Below are 21141 nucleotides of genomic sequence, written 5' to 3' on the forward strand. Positions count from 1 at the left end.
AACAAAAAAGCGTATTTTTACACGAAGTTATAAAGGCCGGAGTAACCTCGCTGGGAAACATTGTTTGTTTCCTAATGCCAACCCCCTCCACCCCTGTGTTTGGATTTATTTCTGGACGGGAAAGATTTCCAGGGGAGAATTCAACCATAGCTCGGTCGGAGAGAAGCTGAGATTGATCGACCGACGGAAGATTCGATTAAAAGCGGTTTGTACAACTTCATAACTTGGCGGGGCATAAGGCACAAGGCACAATGCAGTGATCTCTAGCCCTGAAAGCCGCAGCTGTCGAGAACGAGCTCTGATCTTGTCAAATGGAATTGGCTCGATCCATTTGATTTTTCAGTTGAATTTCTATGATATCGGTCGCTCAAAAAAATTCTGTAAAGACGGTCTTTTAAGTGTACACATAAACAGAATTAAGTTGTCGAAGAAAAAAATTAAACTTATATTATTTTAACACTATGATGAGTGATGATTAATTACTGCATTTACCATTTTAATACGAGTTTTTTCATCACCAACCGAGGCAAAACGTACTAATGCATGTCCGAGCAGATTGCTAATGAACTTAATACATACATCGAATCTAAACAGACCGCAACGCGTCTTTATGTTCGGAGAGAAATCGATTTTCGCCCTTCCGATAAATTAACAGGCCTCATTAATAAAACATAAATCTCGAAGAGATTCTTAATACATTATTATTATTATTATTAATATGCATTTAAATGTACATATAGAAAATTAGGCACATTTTTGTACTCATTGGCATAAAATGAAAAGGCTTCCCGAATATTGTACCATCATCTTCCGAATTTAAATTATAATCACTAGAAGAACTGTACGAGTAACGCCATCAAAGCTTTAATAGATTTTATGATTTTTCCAACCTACGGATTCGCCAATTTCAACCCTCAGCGAGCACCAATTAGAAGCTATTTACGCTCACAAACTTTTACACTTGCAATTATAAAAGTTCTCTACTAGCACTAGCCACCTGATGCTACAGAGTGTACGATAAAACAATTGTGGATATTCTGACATTTAGTGGATATTGAAACGTTTCCAAAATCGATAGCACGCATTACGAGTGGAAAATGGCATAAAGATTTCATGGACAAATATCATCTGAATGCCCATGAAAAGTCTGTTTGAATAAGTGCACCATGGTTTATTTTTCCTGACAATTTTCGTTTTGATTCTATGAGGTAAATGAAAATTATATAAAAAACAGCAAACGTTCTATCGATGATAAAACGTCAATTTTCCGATGATTTATGTTTTCCCAAAACTGTTAGCATTATTGAATAAATATACAGAGTTTTCAATCACTTCTCCATTATGCCCTGACAAAGGAATCTTAATTGAATAGCCGCTTCATTAAAAAAAATACGATGAAGAATATTTCGCTGTTGTGAATTTATCATTGATGTCAGAAGCGCAAGTCGGAGTTTATCGGGGCTTAGCGGGTATGGGTGGATATGGGACAATTATTAAGGAACATAAAATAAAAAAATAAATGAAAAAATAATGGATAAAATTACATATCTAGGAATAATCATTGATAAAAACCTAAAATGGAAAGATCACATCTGCCATACAATAAACAAAATTAGGAAATTAATTTATATATTCTTACGAATCAGAAATTTCTTATCAATGAAAAATCTATACTCAATATATTATGCATTAGTACAGTCTGTTCTGCAATATGCTATTTCAGTTGGGGAGCAGCTTACAAAACTAGCCTGACCCCCTTAGAAATTGTTCAAAAAGTAATGATAAAAATAATAATTAAAAACCTCCAGACTTCTCCACTGAACGCGTATTCGAAAAATTCAAAGTGCCTACATAACACTTATTTATGAAAAATTCAATTATTCAAATTATAAAAGAAAAGGATAAATACTCATTCATAGCTGAAAATCGAACCAGACTTAAATATATATTTGCATGCCCTAAACTACACAATTCTTTTGGCCAGCACCATTATACCCACCATGGAAAACATTTATTTAATAAATTGCCAGAAGAAATTAGAAGCATTAATGATAAAAAACTAATATTGAACTATATAAAAAAATATTTTAGGGAAATCGCTAACAAAAAAACTGATTCCCCTAGTTTCACTTGAAAATCTCACAAATTTTCCAACTATACTCTATTTATCCTCCATAATATATGTTTTTTCTTCCTTCCAAATACAATAATTTGTATGGATTTTAATTTAGTATATTTTTTTACTTTGTAACCTAGTTATATTATTTTTTCGCAAATGTACACTCTTCTTCCATCCACCAAGCAAATGCTTTTAATGGAAGTGTAGTATAAATTAAAACAGTATGACTTGTAAATATTGTAAATTTATTTTTTAAAAAACACAAATAATAAACAAATACAAATAAAAAAATAATATTAAAATAAATAACCATACCGCACCATTTAATGCGCTTAATATTTTGAATAATTAAGTGCCGAAAAACATCCCGCTGTTACACCAGATAACCGAGAGGGAATGTTGTAAGATTGTTTTAATATTGTAAAAATGTCACCTATATGAGCAAAAAATAAATCAATATTTTACCAAACTATTCATATTCACGTTTAGTTACCATCACTTTTTACTTGTGCAGTAATTGTATCTGAGAACTATTTATTTATTAACGGGCTTTTAAACATGAATTGCAAACATTATAACTGCCTCAGTAACAATCTTTTGTATTTGTTAAGTGATAATTTGAAGATGTCCATTGACTCAGTACATTCATTTCCATCTATTAGTATTCTTGGCAATGAGGAATACATATGGTTGTTAGTCTCCAAATTTATGCACTGAAATAAATCCCGACTTCTAGTATTACGCAGTGAATTCTGAAAGCATATCAATGTAAGCAATTCTGAACCATCGAATGCATAATTTAGAATTTTAAATATAAATACTAAGTCAGTCTATACTAGAACAATTAAACTGGAAAACTAGAACAACTATAAGGGAAAAGTTCAGTGTTCTAACAATGAAATTCTTAATCATTTTTGCAATCTGAAGTAGTGGGAGCACAAAAATACTACAATTGTTAAGACGTATTTCAAAGCTTTCTCATAAACTTTGTTTTCAAATTATTCATCGGTTAAATATATTCTTTGCAAAGTTTTGGATATTAAATGGAAATTTTATTTCAAAAGAATCAAAAACATAATAACATATTCTTTATTTTTCAGTAAACAGACGGTACAATCAACCCCACATGAAGACATAATATTATTCGAAAGTGTAGGAACGTGATATTTTTACACAATTTAAAACTTAGCTGTACTGGCGTCGCTATGAAATTCACAAGAAAGTATTCTTATATAAATAGTATGCAGCGTATCATTAGTATGGAGTGAACACCATTACTATGTCGATATTCTGTAGTACTACCTACATCAACAGTCTAGATACCATATGCAGGTAAGTAACGTGGAAGCACACCGTTAGGCACACGTGACTCTTGGAGCTCAATACGGGAAGGATATTGACGGATAATCTATTAGTGGAGAGTACAATGGGTGAGAACCACCCCCAACTTATGTATATACCCTCTACAACACATTCTGACTTACAACACATTGTAGGAAGTCAACATTTAAAGAACCCTTAAACCTTTTTCCGAAACCCGGACACAGCCGATATTGCCTGTATCAATATCTTACAGTAAGGATGTTTGTTAAGTGCGATATGTGTATAATGTATATGGATCAGAGGGGATTACTCGTTGTGAATATTTACCTAGCACAGTTTACTCTGGGCAGAAGCACTCAACATCCGCTACTCGCTACTCGCTTCTCGCTACTGGCCGCCAGCAATTAAGATGAGTATCGTTTTGCAATCCTTAGCGAGGCCATTGTCTCTTAGCATTGTCCTTTTATAATTATTGTTGTTGGATAAATTTATCAAGTTGCGAGGGTATTTATTGTTTGTGTTGCATTATATAAATTCTTCCTTTTACTAAGCAAACCGAAATAAATTATACCTAGAGATCTAGAGAGCTTCCTCTCTTCGCGAAGTAAGATAATGAGTAGAGAACAAAAAGAATCCTTAGTAGGGGTGCTGGCTTTATTTATTGCTTGTAATAAAAATACGGCGCAGGAGGCCACGATATTTTACGTGATAAGAATATAATTACTGCAGGCAATACAATACACTTACCGATCCTGTTCTAGGAAAATGCAATTAAAAAATAATTAAAATTTCAAATAAATTTCGATAAAGACTATATAATGTTAACTCATGATGAAGTACTTGTATTCCAAGCTGAAGGTCGAAGGTCGACAATTGTAAATAATATCACAGTATGTGAATATAAAAAGGCAATTTTGGGCATTTTGTAGTAATCAATAATAGGGTATAAGTTTTGTGTTCTTGAGAGACAAATAACTTCGCGAATTTGTGCTTCTAGCTTGCTCGCGCATTATTGTGAAGGAAGGTAAATGAAGGTAATATAAAGCTTCAACACAGGCATTGTCTCGATTGCGCCGTTCTCAAGTGGGAATAGTGTGATGTGCCAAAACTCTCGAACAACAATTCCTGAGAAACCGTTGAAATGTGACGTAGTACACTACGTCAACAACATAAAGGAATTCAAAGAAAGCCACCAAAGATTATCCAAGTAGGGAAGCTGTGTAGTATGACGCATACTAATAAAGTCATGAACTTCGTTTAATAAAATTACGAACTATGAAAAAGCTAACATGGTTCTGTGGAACGCATTCCACGAAGTTCAAATTCGACGAAAAAGTAATTTGATTAACCTCTAATTGTGGAATAGGGCAACTTTGTAATATTGCCCAAACTAACAGCAAAGTACAGTGAAACACAATACAAAATAAAAATTATATGCAGCATTATAAGGAGATTTTGTTTAGTAGAATAAACTCTCAAAACTACATTACTTAAGGTACTCAATCTCAACTAAATACAATAAAACGTAAATAATGAGCTCAAATTAAAATCATCCTAAGGCGTTTGATAAATACACGATAAGTTAGTGCTTAAAAAACGAAATAAGAATGTACCATTTGTAATATCCATGGTGAACTGATTAAGTACCTGGGAAGTACATCCTATGTACGTTTGGGAGAGATAAACAAGCTGATGGAGACATTAATAGAGTGGCGACTGAAGGAAATTCATTGAAAGGATGATTGAATTCAGCAATCGCTAACGAATAGTTGCCAAAGAAAGCAAGGGTATCCACATGCACTTTGGATACAAAACCTGATGTGAACCTGGTACAAGATGGATGGGAGTAGTCAAAACCATGCACAATTGTATTAATATTATGAATGAGGTTATGGGGATATCCAAAATGAAGGAAAGGCGATTTATGTGTAATTAATAATTGAATGGACAGATTGTAAAGCTAAATCTTATTTTCTAGAGTGATTGTGAAATGCTTGTAATTTGATAATTAATATTGGTTTAATAGGTTCCATTAAAGTTCTCGGAATGCTAAGGACCCAACTTCATCGTTCCGCTGCAAGTTGGTGAAAACCTTCGTCAGACCATGAGTAATAATCACCGATATAAACGCCATCACTTAATTATGCACGCCAATAATTAATACTGTTCCGCAGGAAATCTAATATGAACATAAAGTTTGAGCATGCAAAACCAAAGCTGATAATAATAATAATAGTTACTGTGAAGTAGATAAATCTTTTTAAAACTATACTTACTCGAATAAACTGAATCGTTTTACGATCGAGTTAATCCCCAGCTTCTAGTCGTAGAATGTAAGTTATGTGGTGCATTATATATCTACAAAGCGGTAGGCTATTGATTGAGCACCGTAAATGTCTGAATTCGATACTCGGGGGCAAGGTGAGGTAGGAAACACTAAACTGCTTTTAGTTCCCAGAGTAGGAGCGCCTCGCTGTCTTATAATAATGGCCTGTACCTACTAGTATTTACATACCTCATAATTGCTTTATACCCTTATTTACCTTCGTAGTTAGTTTTCTAATCTGGGTTAAAGTCTGTTTTGAGATTGTACTTTAATTAATTAATTCAAAGTGGAAACATACTGACAGTTGCAACTCGGTATTTATTTAAAGCATTGCAAGCTTGTTGTGTGAGCTCACAATGTACACATGTTTCGTATACATACCCATTTCCATTCCCAAGAAAATAGAGACATTTTCGAAAATCATTTGCTTTTTTCCATAAGTTTATCAGAAATCACATATAAATCGGGACTTCCATATTCTTTGCTGCCCTTATATAATAAATGCTCTTACTACGTTGTGTATCCGTAAATGTAAGGAAATAATTCTGGGGTTAAGGAGCAATGCAAGTATCCTCGTTCAAATCATTATTTGACTGCTGGATCATTTTGGTGAAACGATGTTGAAGAGATAGTTCGTATCCATTAGCCAGCATAAAAGTTATGCAAGAGTCAGAGAATATTGGTGTTTTCCGTTCGATAGATGAATATTACCAAACTTTGCTATCAGCTGTTTCCGTCAAATAAGATAACTTTCCTGAGAGCCATTTGCAATGGTCGCATTATAAGACTTTATTTATTTTTATCTAAAAAAAGAGTATTATCAATTGGTACAAAGAATACTAATGGGAAGAAACTTAACACCAGGCATGAAATTGAAGTGATAAAGTCATGTTTTGTTTAAATGCTTTACTAAATGGAAACACTATTTGCGAGGTGTACCTACCTACCTTTTCCACGAATACTTTCTATTGTTTTTGTTGTTGCGTGAGAGAAGATGTTTTTATACATTATCACTCGTCTGAAATAGGGTTTTATTGCGACGCTAATTGGTAGGTTGGGCTTATCTAGATTGTTGTCATGCCACAATGTGAAAACCCTTATAAACGTCCGAAAAGTAATTTCAAGTAATGAAATTGTTCTGGTGAGGCAAATGGGTGGGTAAAACGTAAAAATAGTCAGCATTGAAAGTGAAAGTGAAAACAAATATAAAAAATTATTAAAAGTTATATTTGTAGATATACCAGATGCTAATTAAAATCCGGTAATATCTTCCTCCCTAAACCTGAGTTATTCTCAATTAGGGAGGTATTAATTAACAGCTTGGAACATCTACTATACTACCTACATAATATTTTATGTACCTATATTTAAAAAATCTTAAATTATAGAAATATGCTAAAAAATATTGCCCATTTATATTTTGGATTTGTTAAAACTTTTTTATTTGTGTTTTGTGATTTTTACAATAAAAAATGTAATGCGAGATTTGAGCAATATTTTAGGAAGTTTAAAAAATGATACCTTTTGCGCAGGATCTAAATATTGACGGTCTACGACTTCTTCAGAGTTATAGAGTGCAAGTAACCAACATTTAGAACGCATAGCGTAACAAAAAGAGTAACTTTTCAAAATAGTTTTAGATCAGTCAAAGAGTGAAGAAATGTGTAGAGAAGGATTAATGCACATTTTTAAAGGCAAATGGACTACGCAAAATTAGATCAGTCTCTTTTTGTGAAGAAATTTTAGAAACATAACAGAGAGGTAGATCAAATCTGTTAACGTATTTCCGTCATCATTTACTATATCAACATTTCTGTCATCTGTTCAACTAAATAGCTACCAACTACCACGATAACTATCATCAGTACTGTAAACGACCACACTAATACCGACATTCGCTTTGTTTCATGGTGGAATGAACCTAAAATGTTTAAACATAAAAAAAAAACATTTTGGTACTTACTCCAACCTGGGGCAGGCACGATAAGTCCCGAGATCATGTCCTCGGAGATGAGCGCGGGGTCCCCGGGCGGGGGCGGGCACACGAGGCTCTCAATGATGTCGTCAGTAGCCCGCAGAAGCCCGGCCAGCTCCGGAGGCTCGGTGCGGGAAGATCTGCAAAAATACGGCGTGTTAATATCATATTTTATCATATATAAAGCATTAGGACTTTTCATCGTTACAGCGGTGTTATCATTTAAATCGTATGCGTTATAGCCGAGTTCGACTCTACTTTTGAGTAAGCACAAACTTATTTATTTTTTTACAGCATTGAAGAGTTTATGATTTTTTTACATAAATTACCCAATTTTACTAATCTAACTATTATTTTTTCTCTAAATACGCTTTGTCGAGAATCCATTTTAGCAAAATTATCGATTATTTTTTTAATGATAAACTAATGTTTATAAGACAAGTTTTCTTATGTATAGCACAAAGGAAAACAAATTATTATAAGCAATAATTAGTCGCTTGAAATATCCATACATACATATACATACGCCAGAAGGCGAGGGTTTAGTTCCCGTCGGCGGCATTTATTTTTACTCTGGAGATATTTTCAATATGTATGGATATTTCAAGCGACTAATTATTGCTTATATTAATTTCTTAAAATAATCGATATTCACCAAACCCAAGTCACAGGTTTTTTAGCAAACAAATGATATGTTTTTGAAAATAGTATTTCTAAAAGGTGTCAGAGGGGTCAGTTTGAACGGTTGTCTTATGTTTTTATTCTTTATCTTTCTGGCTGCAAGTTATACTATGCTATGACCGAAACGTAAGCAGTATTAACATTAGATTGCCGGTTGGAATCTTGTCTGCTGGAAGTTATCGACATTATCGATAGATAAATCATTTACTGATTAACTGTGATAGGTACCCTTGTTGTGTTATCTACTTCAACTATATGGTTAGCAGTTTCATTGAATTTGTTTTTAATTATTTTATTAATGTTGAATAAAGATTCTTTATCATTTTTCGTGTTGAAATTTAGATTTCTTCATTTTGTTCGAAAACATCGTTAGTAAGATCTTCTTTGGCATTGTCATTGTAAATTCCCTTGTACATCATCGTCGGTATTTTTTGTTAGTTATTTGCTTTCAATATCATTAATATCTTTGAAGATTAATATTTGTATTGTCTTTTTGAAGTATTCAGTTGTATTTCTACTGTGGGAGATTTTTTTAATACCTTCAATGCATATTCCAAATTAATATTAGTATATATTATTTTATACATTCTTCATGATGACATCGATTATTTTATGAACTTGAAAAGAACTGATGTTTTAGAGTACTACACATATGCAAACATAACCCGCGTTTTTGTAAATTGCCGTAATTTTAGGTTGTTTTAACAAGCCTCGCATAAAGTGCTCTATATGTAAATCTAGAACTTCATAGAATTAAGTAATGAAGTAGTTTAGTCATAAAATGGTAATTTTTTGGCTTATTTTAAGGAACAGGTTTACAGGAGCACTTTACGCAGGACGTATCGTTAAAGTGCGAAGGAATAAAAAATGTACGCCTTTAAATTACAATCACGGGAAAAGTATTTTGTACTAACGAGGTAATTTATTTATAATTAACGAGGAAAAAGATCATTTATTTACCAAATTTAGCTATTCCACTTCCACTACATTTAACTACTGCGGAAGTAGCAAAACTTATTCCGAGAGAAGTAAATATAAACGAAATACTGAGAGCCATGATTTTCATCTAATTTTAGGTTATTTTAAAACAAAAATCATATATTTTGAATTTTACATGTTGTATGAAAAGTGATATATTTAGACAGCTGAAATGTATTGAAATTTAAAAAATGGCAGCAGTAAATTCTGGAATATTGTACAAATGGAGAGAAAGTAAATTTGAAAATAAGGCTTTTATTTTTTAATTTTAATCTATTCTCATTTCTTTACACATATAATACATAATAACAAATAGTATATATATATATATTTTTTATTTTATTTTTTTTTTTAAAAAGAAAGACAAACATTCCCAGGTTACGAATAACCCAACAATGTTTGAAAATCTCCTACTACCACCACAGAAAGCCGAAAATGTTGCTTGTGTTGTGATGGTGGACTTAGCCAGCCGAGGAATCGAACACGCGACGCTCGGGTGAGACCCAAGCGCTATGCCCACTCAACCACTGACCGGTCAAATAATAACAAATAGTATAAACAAGAAATGAAAACCCACTAAGGCACTGCCTGAGGGTGGGTAGTATAAAAACGATTACTATATTTCCAAGTACCTAAAGTATAATAAGTGAAAAAGTTTATTTTTATTTTTTTTAGTTATTATAAAAAGTAAAGAGAAAACATAATGTACTACAGTTTAGAAAGATAAATTTATAGAAAACGCGTTTCAATATCTGCGTCATTCAGGAATAATTTTACCTCTTTTACATATTTTATAATTTAATTTATCATTTGAGTTTGTAGTGGTGGAAGGTTAAATGTACGAGGACCAATGAAACTGCCATGTGTCTGCATTAATTTAGTATTGGTTTGGGGGGTGTAAAATATACTATTTTATATGTTCTTTTGCTCATTCTGTTTTAATTTATTTTGAAATTATTTTTGTTTTTTAATACATAATACATACATTTGCCGATGCTTATATTTTAGAGCCCACACTGTCAATAATAAATAATTGGCACTCCACAATTGATACCAGTTGCAAAACGGCTTATGATAAGACTGTAAAATTGCGGAGAATGGTAGAGTTAGGTTATTTTATAAAAACAAGTTTTGAATATTGTTAAAATTATGACAAAAATAATTTAAAGTTAAAGCAGTGTTTCTTCAATTTCTATTTATTTTTTTATTATTCAGTCTGAATAAGAGAATATTTAAAAAATTACTAGGTAGTCATACATAGAGAAATACTGAAATACCGAGTAAGTAAAATATAATTAACGATTTTTTAATTTTAACCAGAAAACTCTTGTTTTTAGTAAGATAAAGGATATCTCTTCTAAAGCTATTTTAACCAAATAAGTATAAATATTTAAATAGGAAACGTGAACTCGCAGAGAAATAAATTAATTAAGGTTGTCAGGATAAACGCCCGTAGCATAATCAGCGTAGATCAGTGTACAGAGTACGAAATGGGTGAACAATTAAATTACTCTGATATAATCTGACTAATAATATGTTCTCCTCTACCGGTAGCTGCTTATTAACGTATTTTGTTTGAAATATTTATATGTGTTCCACAGTATCGGCCTGTGTCATCTTTAAGAATGCTGTACGGAGGGTTTTTTTTGAAGAAAGGAGTGATCCTGGTTCTTAGACCGAAGTAGGAGGAAGGAGACAGCCTATTTGTTGTAGTTGTATGTCATGCATAACATAGTATCCTCGTGTAGTCACAGAAGTAATCCGTTTGTAAACTAGGATACTTCAAATACAAAGAAACGCAAAACATAGCTAATCTTACAATCTAATTATTTACAACACTCTGTTTGCAGTTTCCACAACAATACACAATTTCTATCTTAAAATAAACTGTTCAAAATAACGCAGATATATTTTTTTATGATTTTCAGTTATTTCATCAAACTAATAACAAAAAAGCAAAAGCAACTACTTTTTAGTGTTTTTCAAAAAGAAAAACGTCTTTTGTAATTTATTGTTGGAAATATTTCTGTAATTTCTTACTTAAACTAAAGCGTTCTGTGAATACGTCTATTTCGTAAGAACGATAGGCAAATTATCTAACCTTACCCTTGCAGAATGCTGGTACCAGGACATATTTGTGGAATGGTAGTCGCTTTTAGCGTTGTAGGCAGATAATGTTACCCTTCTGAGCGAATGTATACCTGGATATATTATATCTATTGCCTTGATCGTAGGGCTTGGTGCCATGGGTCTACGACCCTATGGAGTATGCTAGTTTAAATGGTTCGTCTGAAGCCTGAAAACGTAAGCTTAGGTACTTGGGCTTCCTAAAAAGACACTCCACACAGCATTACCAAAGATGATGTAGGCCCTTAGGGGAATTATTTTCCTCAGTGCCTCCCGTGTGGAGCTAATGTAAAAAAAAAACCTCAGTCATAATTTTTGCAATTATGAAAATACGTTCAACCAACATTCCTTCAACTACCCAAAGTCAGTGGAACCGTTACATCCACAATTTGGGGTAGATAATGTAGGTATGTCATGATGTTGAATAAATTAAAATGGTGGACTATTTTTATTTATTTGAAAGAAAAAAACAGCTTAAATATAAATATCTATTTATGAAGCTAAGCCAAAAAAGTTTCTTATGCTAAAAGGTGTTTTAAAATTAATTTTAAGGTAAAGGGAAGAGGATGAAAAATATTGGATAAGGATGGGAGATGCTCTCGATATATTCCATCCTTACGTATTATATTATGATCGTACGCGTTACTTCTGTTCGATATTTCTCGAAGTTATTGCTGAGAATGTCTATATTGTGAAATTTTGTGTAATGTCATGGGGAATCGGGAAATCGGGGCATCGATGATTTTTTTCTAATGTTGGTTTTGAATGTGTGCATATTGAAAGAAATCACTTTGCCGTGTTGACATTGATGGTATACAAAACGTTATGAAATTGATACGATATCAAGAATTTGACGACATGTATGAAGGGAGTTGTAGTTGTGAAATTAAAATTGGACTTGATCAAACTCAAACCATTATATGCAGAGTTTTTAATATCGGTATCTCACCAGGTATACCTACTCAGAGTATTTCACAGAAAATTACTCATATTGTAAAAATATTACTGACATGCAAACTCTAATGGTCGTAAAAACGATGATTAACCTCTTTAGAGCATTTAAAGGCAACTGCGAATGGTGTTATCTCACCAGGACGATACCAATCCGTTCCCAGTTTTAAAGTGTATCTATTTTGACAGCAGCTTATGTACATAAGATCTCAGTTCACCGGAGTTTTTTTTTTGATGTGATTATATTGCTTACCCTCATGGTGAAATAATCATTATTTTTCGTGAATTTTAAATGTTTTTTGTAACAGAAAAGTAAATGGTCTCCTATTTTCAGGTGCAAATACGTATTTATTCAGATTGGTATCCATTCGCCTAACAACGTCCTAACAGAGATGTACGCCATTGCTAGATAAATTGCCCGGACCATCTGCTCCGCCAGATGTCTCATTTAATGTTTCTAAGTTTATCATCCCTATTCCTCGGTATACAGGAGGGCTCAATAATGGCTTCATGCACAACATATTATAATCTGAAGTTAAACCGGGCCACACCAATGTTGAAAATTTGTATAAAAATTTCGGATAGAAAAACACTGCAGTCAACTTTCTTGTTTTTTTTTTTTCAAATATTCACCGTTACTAATAAAAAATGTCTTATTAAAACGAGCTCGATTTGGTGTGACAAGAGCTCCATGCGATTTTGAATCAGTCATTGATAGTTGTATTGATAACGTGACGTGAAAAGATAAAATAACGTATTGCCCTGTCTTGCCAGTAAGTTCGCTTGGTTATCGACATTACGAAAATATTGCCGGAACAAATCTATTTCCTTCTCGCTCTGTTATATATTACATTTATGTAAAAGAGTGAGAATTGTATATAGTACTGTTAGCCACTTACGCGCTAGCAAAACTTGTCATAATATCGAATACTTAATATAGTTAATATAATAATTAATATTAATAAATAATTAGCTATTTTGCTACCAAGTTTACAAAGTTTGGTGGAGTTATTGCCGGAAATCGTTTTTTCGGGTTGTGAATTTGTCCCACACACTACGGCAATCTTGACGGCCAACACCTTGTCCGGCGAGACTATTGGCGGGCAAGATAATAATTGTTCGGCAATAGGCAACAATAAACATTATAGCCAATAATATATATATATATATATATATATATATATATATATATATATATATATATATATATATATATATATATATATATATATATATATATATATATATAAACACAATAGACGTAAGATTTGGATTCCTCCTATTTCCATAAATGTGTTATGCGGAAAATGTTGCTTGTGCAATGGAGGGATTAGTTAGCAAAGGTTTGAAACCAGGAAGCCTGAGTTGAACCGGACGCATTTGTCCACTAATGCGACTTTGCGACTAAACAGTATTAGGTTATACAGGGTGTCTGGGAGTACAGTGCACTAATTCGATGGGGAGGGGGGGGGTGAGAGGGAGGGTGATTTTACGTGATTTAAGAAGTAGAAAAGATAACTAACTTTTTAGAAATTCCAACGTTTTAAGGTAGTTTTTAGGCAAAAATAGTTGGATTGTTTGTATGGGAAAATAAATATTCTTGTATGGAAAAATATTTTAGTATTGGGAAAAAAAAGATGGAATTTCGAAAAGAGTTATTCATCTTTTTTACTTCTACCATCATGTAGAATCACCTCTCGAAGTAAGTGCACTTTACCCGCAGACACTATGTACATTTAGACAATGAATTTGTTATTTTTTTGAACCTCTAATATTGTATGGAACATGTCTAAAGTGTTATACTCTATGCAGTTGGGAGCCCAGATAGAGTAGATATTAATATTAAAATTATAGTAGAAATTTTTTTGTGATAAAAATGTAGTTTAGACCACCAGGGTATCTAGCACGGTTGGTCGATAAAGGTTTTATCGATTGTGTCGGTAACTTGTCATCATTCCTGAGCATGACTGTAGATCGTCAACGAACAAACATCAGTTCACAACGACGAAGTGTTTATAATTTATACGATGTTAGTGAGGTGTTGTTTGTACGTTAGCGAACTGCTGTTACGCTCAGGAACGATGCCAAGTTATCGACATAATTGATAAGTTCTTTAAGTCTTTGTTATTAATATTATTTATAAATAACTTACATCCGTAGGGATCAATGTAGAAACATATGAGATTTTAGTAATACGTTCATCAGAACTAATTAAAATGTGAGCGTAGCAAACCACCATTATTAGAGTTTTATTTCGCCTTAATTTAAAAGATAATTAAGCAGCTCAGCCATGAAATGCATAAAAGCACCTGAACGTAGAAACAAAATATAGGCTTCAAATGCGGACCGTTACGTGAATGGTCCAATTTTGAGGAGACGGGGAGATGCTAATATGGGTCAGGTTTTTCAGAGGAGACTTTTGTTCCCAAACCTCTGCGCTCTACTCCGACTATTTATGGAGCAAATCCGCATAGATGAAAAGTGTGGCACCGGGAAATCCGTACCTACCTACGGGGAACAAGGGAACAGGTGAGCGCGGCGGTGGCGGTGGATCGTTCCTTTCTCCAGGGATTAATCGTGCCTTTGGAACAACAAAGTTCCATCTGCCATTTGCATGAAACTGAGATATTAAGGATCAAAGTTTGAATCTCGAATAAAATATTAAAAATTGAGATTTATCAAAAAGTGAAAATAAATAGCGTATTTTTTGTAAGAACTTTTAATGCAAAAGTTTGTGGCAAAAAAATTGTAGTAAAATAAAAAAAAATATATTGTTTCAGCTGAAAATCAGATAAACTCTAAGCAACGTGATTGTTTTGATATTTTTTTGGTGTTGATAAATGTCGTTAGCATAAAACATTTTTTAACGTAGAGAGACTTTAAACGCAATAATTTTTTTTTCACTTTTTCAAAAACGTCAATTTTTATTAATTGATTCAAATTTTGAACCTTAATATCCCAGATTCATGTAAATTGCAAGCGAAACCTTGTACTGCTAAAAATTACATTTAAAGTGTTTTAAATGGGACTTGGTTCCATGATTATTTTAGAACTTACACACAACTCGGACATAGTTTAGGCAAACCTTAAAATTTCTATGCAAATTGGTTAATTTTGACCAAAATCTCAGATGGAACCTTGTTATTTCAAGGACACAAAATCCCGCAGAAGGCTTTTATTGCTATTGAAAACGTGCACGATATATAAGTAGCAAACACTTCAGTCATAATTTTGTATTTATTTCATTTATATACATTTTTTTGTTCGATTTTGTCATTGTTACTTCTCCAATAGTGTTTTAATTACTTGTCAGTGAATTTTATTAACTGTTCTTCAAGATGAGATATATGTTAACCAAATTCAATACTGTTTTCCGGATACTTTTTTAAAGTTAAGGTTAGGTTAGGCTTTTTAAATAACTCCAACCTAATTAACCGATCCATACTCACCCCTAAAATTACGAAAAGTATGAACTCAAAAGCAACAGTTTTGAAAATGATTTCACAAAAGGAAAAGTAATTACCAAGATATGAAATATATATACCTACTTAAATAAGTACACGGAAAAAACGAGTATGGCTGATTTATTGAAATCCTGTTAAAAACATGATTGCGATCCATTTCCTAATAACATATTAGTCCATCTATATATATAAAAAATAATTTTTGTGTGTTTGTTTGTTTGATTGTCCCATATATAGTCAAAAACCACTGGACCGATTTAGCTGAAAATCTCAAAGTTTGTTCTTATGAATGTCAGGATTGTTTAGATAGTCGAATAAAATACTACACAATGTAGTTTATCAATACCATATTACTATATTGTATGCAGTAGTGAATGGTAGAATAAATCGGGGACGCCCGATGAGACTTAGCGCTTTATCTCTGCACTGGAATGAGAGTGTCAAATTTAAGTCGAAGTAATCTGTTTTTGTTATTTGTTTTTGGGTGTTATACCATGTTGCGCTAACTCCTTCTTTAGCCAACGTTTAGGACATCATTGCAGTGTCCATCATCAGGGCAGATGTGTTATTTGAGGTTGTGTTAAAATGTGAGCTTATGTATGAGGTTGTGATACCGTGTTGCCAGCTCCAACCCTCTGAGCTAACATTAACGTATAATTTTTAAAGTGGTTTTCTTCGTTTAGCGAAGTAATGTAGTTTTTTAACAGTAACACTGTGGATTTCATGATACTACATGAGGTGAATGGTAGAAAAAGTCGGGGATGATTAAAGTTATTATTTGTGGTAAAATGAGACGTAAACGATGAACGGAGAAAGAGGTGTGATGAGAAAGTATGACTTGGCAGTGATTGGATGAAGAGGTCGAGGACGCCCGAGGAAGACACTAGAATTCAGAACCTCAAAACTTTATCCGAAACCATTTTTACCCAAGTTACAACAAAAACTTTATTACAAACCTTTTTTAGTCACAACAAAAACTTTATTCCAAACCATTTTTACCCTAGTCACAATAAAAAATTTATTCGAAACCATTTTTACCCAAGTAACAACAAAAACTTTATTCAAAACCATTTTTACCCAAGTCACAACTCAAACTTTATCACAAACCATTTTTACCCAAGTATCAAAAAATTTATCTTTATATTAGAATTTTTCTGAACACGTTTTCCGACATCCTAATAACATATTCGTGTTTCCGATAGTTTGTTAGGAAACTTGTCAATTCATTCGTTGAAGGCCTGCAGTCCTATTTTTAACAGGAATACGAATAATTTGACCAGATTTTTAATAAATTAGTAATATTTTATGCTAGTAAGTTTTCTCCGCGTAGATTGAATGGACTGTTAGGCAATAAGAAATTGATCAACATCAGTACCAATATTTATATATATATATATATATATATAAATATTGGTATATATCATATATAAATATCACATATTATAAATCGTTTTACTAATATTGCTTCATATTTTTTTAATATTATCTCATTATACTTGTAATTACAATTTTACAAGTGTGTATTTTGTACCTTCTTTAACATGGATTACACCTATTTACTGTCAATATATCCTGTATAATACATATTCTCCTATGTACACTGCATCATGTATCACTTCTATGTAAAAGCCTTTTTAGGCGTATATATATATATATATAAATAAATAAATATAAAAAAAAACAATTTGGTTAAGCCATCAGATATGAGAACTAAAGCCTTTAATGGAAAAATAAATATTTTCCACATTATTTAAACTAATCTAGCGAAGAATCAAAACAATTTCAATAAGAAAATCGGGTACATTTTTTTCATCACGTTCAAGTTTTACGATAAGAGCGGGTGGAAAATTCGATTGTCCTGTTGATAAAAATGATAACATTGTCTTCTTATCCTCAGTTTGGGTTCACTCAGAAAAACCTTTGTTCTGTCATCGCTTTAACCTCACGGAGAGTATTATATGAAATAACTTGCTAACTCTTCTAAGCCACTTTTCCATTAAAATGTTGATTCATATTTTGCTTGTTGAGACGTTAAATTATGTTGGAACGAAATTATATAACACGATCAGGTGTATGAGTTTTTATTATCCTCATGTTTAACAGTCGTTAGATGTCAAAGTTGATTGAAAAAAGGAAGTTAGTAGCACCGTTTCCTCGAAGGGATGCAATTATCTTAGCGTGAGTAAAGCATATATACTGAACATTTACTTAGGTATAAGCTTTGAGGGATATGAGAATGTACTGTACGGGGTATAATTCTTTATTTAAGCCAATTGCATCATCAAGTAGGAATAGCTTCACGAATGATAAAATAAATAAGACCAAAGATCCAATTAAAATTACAGCACCATATGATGAAAAAAATCACTATTCAAAATGATGACTTCAAAAGAAGAAGCGCAATAAGTTATGAAAATACAAAAACGGTTCAAAGGTAAAATTGAGTAATTTTTAAAAATCATTATGTTCGAAGTGCACATTTTCCACGTTATGAAGAAATTAGTGGTTTTTTCCGAAAATATTCTTCATCGTATTTGTAAAAGTAATTTTACGAATTTGTTATTTTTTGATGCTTTGGAAGTGAGATAATTATATAGAAAAGCGTTTTTTTTACATTTTTGAAATGTACATATCAAAGAAGCCATTTACGAGTATAAGATGTCACAATAAAATAAAGTGAGTGGAATGAAATGCAACAAATAAGTTAGTTGTGCCGTTTTCCTGTCAAATATCAATTGACAAATTAGCGATTAATTCATTACTAGGTACAACAATCGGTTCCAAAATAAGCTCTATTTGGTTTTTCCACGGAAAGATAAAAATCACTTGATTAAATTTATATATGTATATTATTCTCAATCTATGTATAAAAAGTTTAAAAGTCTTACCTCATCATCATGCAGAGTGCCTGTTCCTCTTGCAGCACGCTCTCTAGATACATCATGTCCAGGTCCGACACGATGGCTCCGTTGATGACCATTATCTCGTCACCTTTGATGATACCTACGGTTGAAGAAGACAGAACAATTATTTTGGAAATACAGACATCGCTATAACTGGTGGGGTGTGACATTGAGGATATGTCTTCGCAATTAAGTTACAGAACGTTTAAATAAAGTATAAATATTTTTAATTCACTATAAAGTATTTTAATAAAGTAAGTCAAGCTTTGTGCTATAATATATAATTAATTTGTTCCACTTTAGACCGGAACTGTTTTGGATAATCACGTCTATCTTTAGACTAGTACATTTTCGCTTAAAACTACGGCATTTATAATTAATCAATACAAAGGAGTTCTACCTAGTATTAATACTTTCAAGTAAAAGGAGAAAGATAAATTCTAGATTTACAGATCAACATATTTAATTATGCAGTCGATGATATTAAATATATGTTTAATATCATCGTTATTAGCACACCACTAATTAAAATACTAAATTTAATGTTATTCTGCTAAATATTTCTAATACTTATTATAAGCAATATTTATTAGCCTGAGACACAAATATGGATTGAAAAAATCTTCCGAGAAAAAATAAATGCCGCCGACGGGAATTGAACCCGCATCTTCTGATTGCTGGTCAGGTGCACGGGACCACTGGGATATGTCGGCTTAATTTTTTTCAATTTATGTTTGTGTTTCACGCTATTAAGTATTGCTTATAATAATTTGTTATCCTTTTTACTTTGCATATATACATAGTATTGTAAAAACATAATACTACCTTCAATAAAAAAATATTTTAATACTAAAGAGGGTTTTCACTGTCCGTACATGTTACCTTTAATGGTATTTCTGTCCATGTTATTTTCAAAGGCAGATAAAAAAAGGAAAAACAAGAAATTTGAACAGGTAAAAAATGACTGTCTATAATAAATTGTTTTCTTTATCCAATGATTTTTGTATCAAGCATATCTACTTTTGCTATGTCTCCGATTGCATAAATAAATTTGTTGATCTGAATGTAACTATTATTCTATTGAAATATTACCCTCGGGTATTTATGCAGGGTTTTCAAGAAGTTGGAATGAAAACACGATTTAAATAAGTTTTTTATTCCACCATATGACGTTATGTACAGAGTTCAAATGATGTTTAAGCACTGTAGAAATTTAGACAATAATGTATCTAACTTCAGACCCCTTCCAATAAAATTACAGGCGTGATGAACGTGCAAAACCGTATTAATCAACGAGCATTTTTAACATTTGTAAGTTAGTGTAGTTGACATGGTAAGTTAAATTAAAATAGTGTCTGAAACCTGGCAAAAGTGAATAATAATTGCCTACATTTTATAATGGTATTCAGTTTGACAACAAGGGCGGTAAACCTAAGCTAACGCGAGTTAGCGGGACTAACAGCAACACGTTTAGAAAGTTCTAATACATACATGAGAACTGTTAACGTATGCGGTTTAACTTGGGCCCCAGGTGATACTCATGGTTGCCCTGAAATACTATACTATGGTCAACACACAGCCGATACATAAAAAATTGGACAATAAAAAGTCGCGACAATACCCTAAAATAAAGCCAGAATCTTAACGGCGTAAGTGAAGCAGCCGTGCACAAAAATACGCGACGCGCTGCCCTGGTGTATTGGACAGACGTGCGGTTGAATCTGCCATATCAAATTTCTAAAATAAAATGGGAATCTTAACGATGTAAGTGATAAAGTCGCGTAAAAATAATATTCGGCTCCGCAACAATTTCTAACAGATTATAGTAACAAATATTAATAAATCTTATATATATATATATATATATTTTTGTTATTTGTTTTTGGGATGTTATGCCGTGTTGCGTTAACTCCTTCTTTAGCCATAAGAAGAAGAAGAAAAGAAAAGAAAAGAGAAGAGAAAAGAAAACAAAAAAAAGAAAAGAAAAGAAGAAGGCTAAAGAAGGAGTTAGCGCAACACGGCATAACATCCCAAAAACAAATAACAAAAATACTTTTGGCCGTGAAAATCTTAAATCATATTTGTTCTTCTATATATAAATTAAGTAACATAGAAAAAAAGTGAGAAAAGTGCACACTGTCTATAAATAAAGTGTAGGGTTACAGAGAAATGAGATAAAGTACACAATGTATATAAATAAAGTGTACGGTTACAGAGAAATGAGATAAAGTACACAATATATAAACAAAGTATGTCGAAGTTGTATTTTTTATAGGATTAAATTTATTTTGTAT

At 32.3% G+C, this 21141-nt stretch overlaps 1 protein-coding gene across 15 annotated transcripts in view; it reads right to left on the reverse strand.

The window, feature by feature from the left end:
• The window catches only part of sif (guanine nucleotide exchange factor still life), a 442635-nt gene that overhangs the window by 27230 nt on the left and 394264 nt on the right, over positions 1-21141 (reverse strand). For 14 of the 15 annotated variants that reach the window (XM_089631932.1, XM_089631928.1, XM_089631958.1 and 11 more), the window contains 2 exons: positions 18833-18947; positions 7732-7883 (listed from right to left, as the gene is read on the reverse strand). In XM_089631932.1, the coding sequence (XP_089488058.1) occupies positions 7732-7883; positions 18833-18947 (267 nt within the window). The remainder of the gene's footprint in view (positions 1-7731; positions 7884-18832; positions 18948-21141) is intronic. The other variant, XM_089631893.1, reaches the window with a different exon arrangement.

Source organism: Hesperophylax consimilis, chromosome 1 (genome assembly GCF_061612785.1).
Source record: "Hesperophylax consimilis isolate HC1 chromosome 1, BYU_Hcon_1.0, whole genome shotgun sequence".
In the NCBI taxonomy this organism is placed as follows: domain Eukaryota; kingdom Metazoa; phylum Arthropoda; class Insecta; order Trichoptera; family Limnephilidae; genus Hesperophylax; species Hesperophylax consimilis.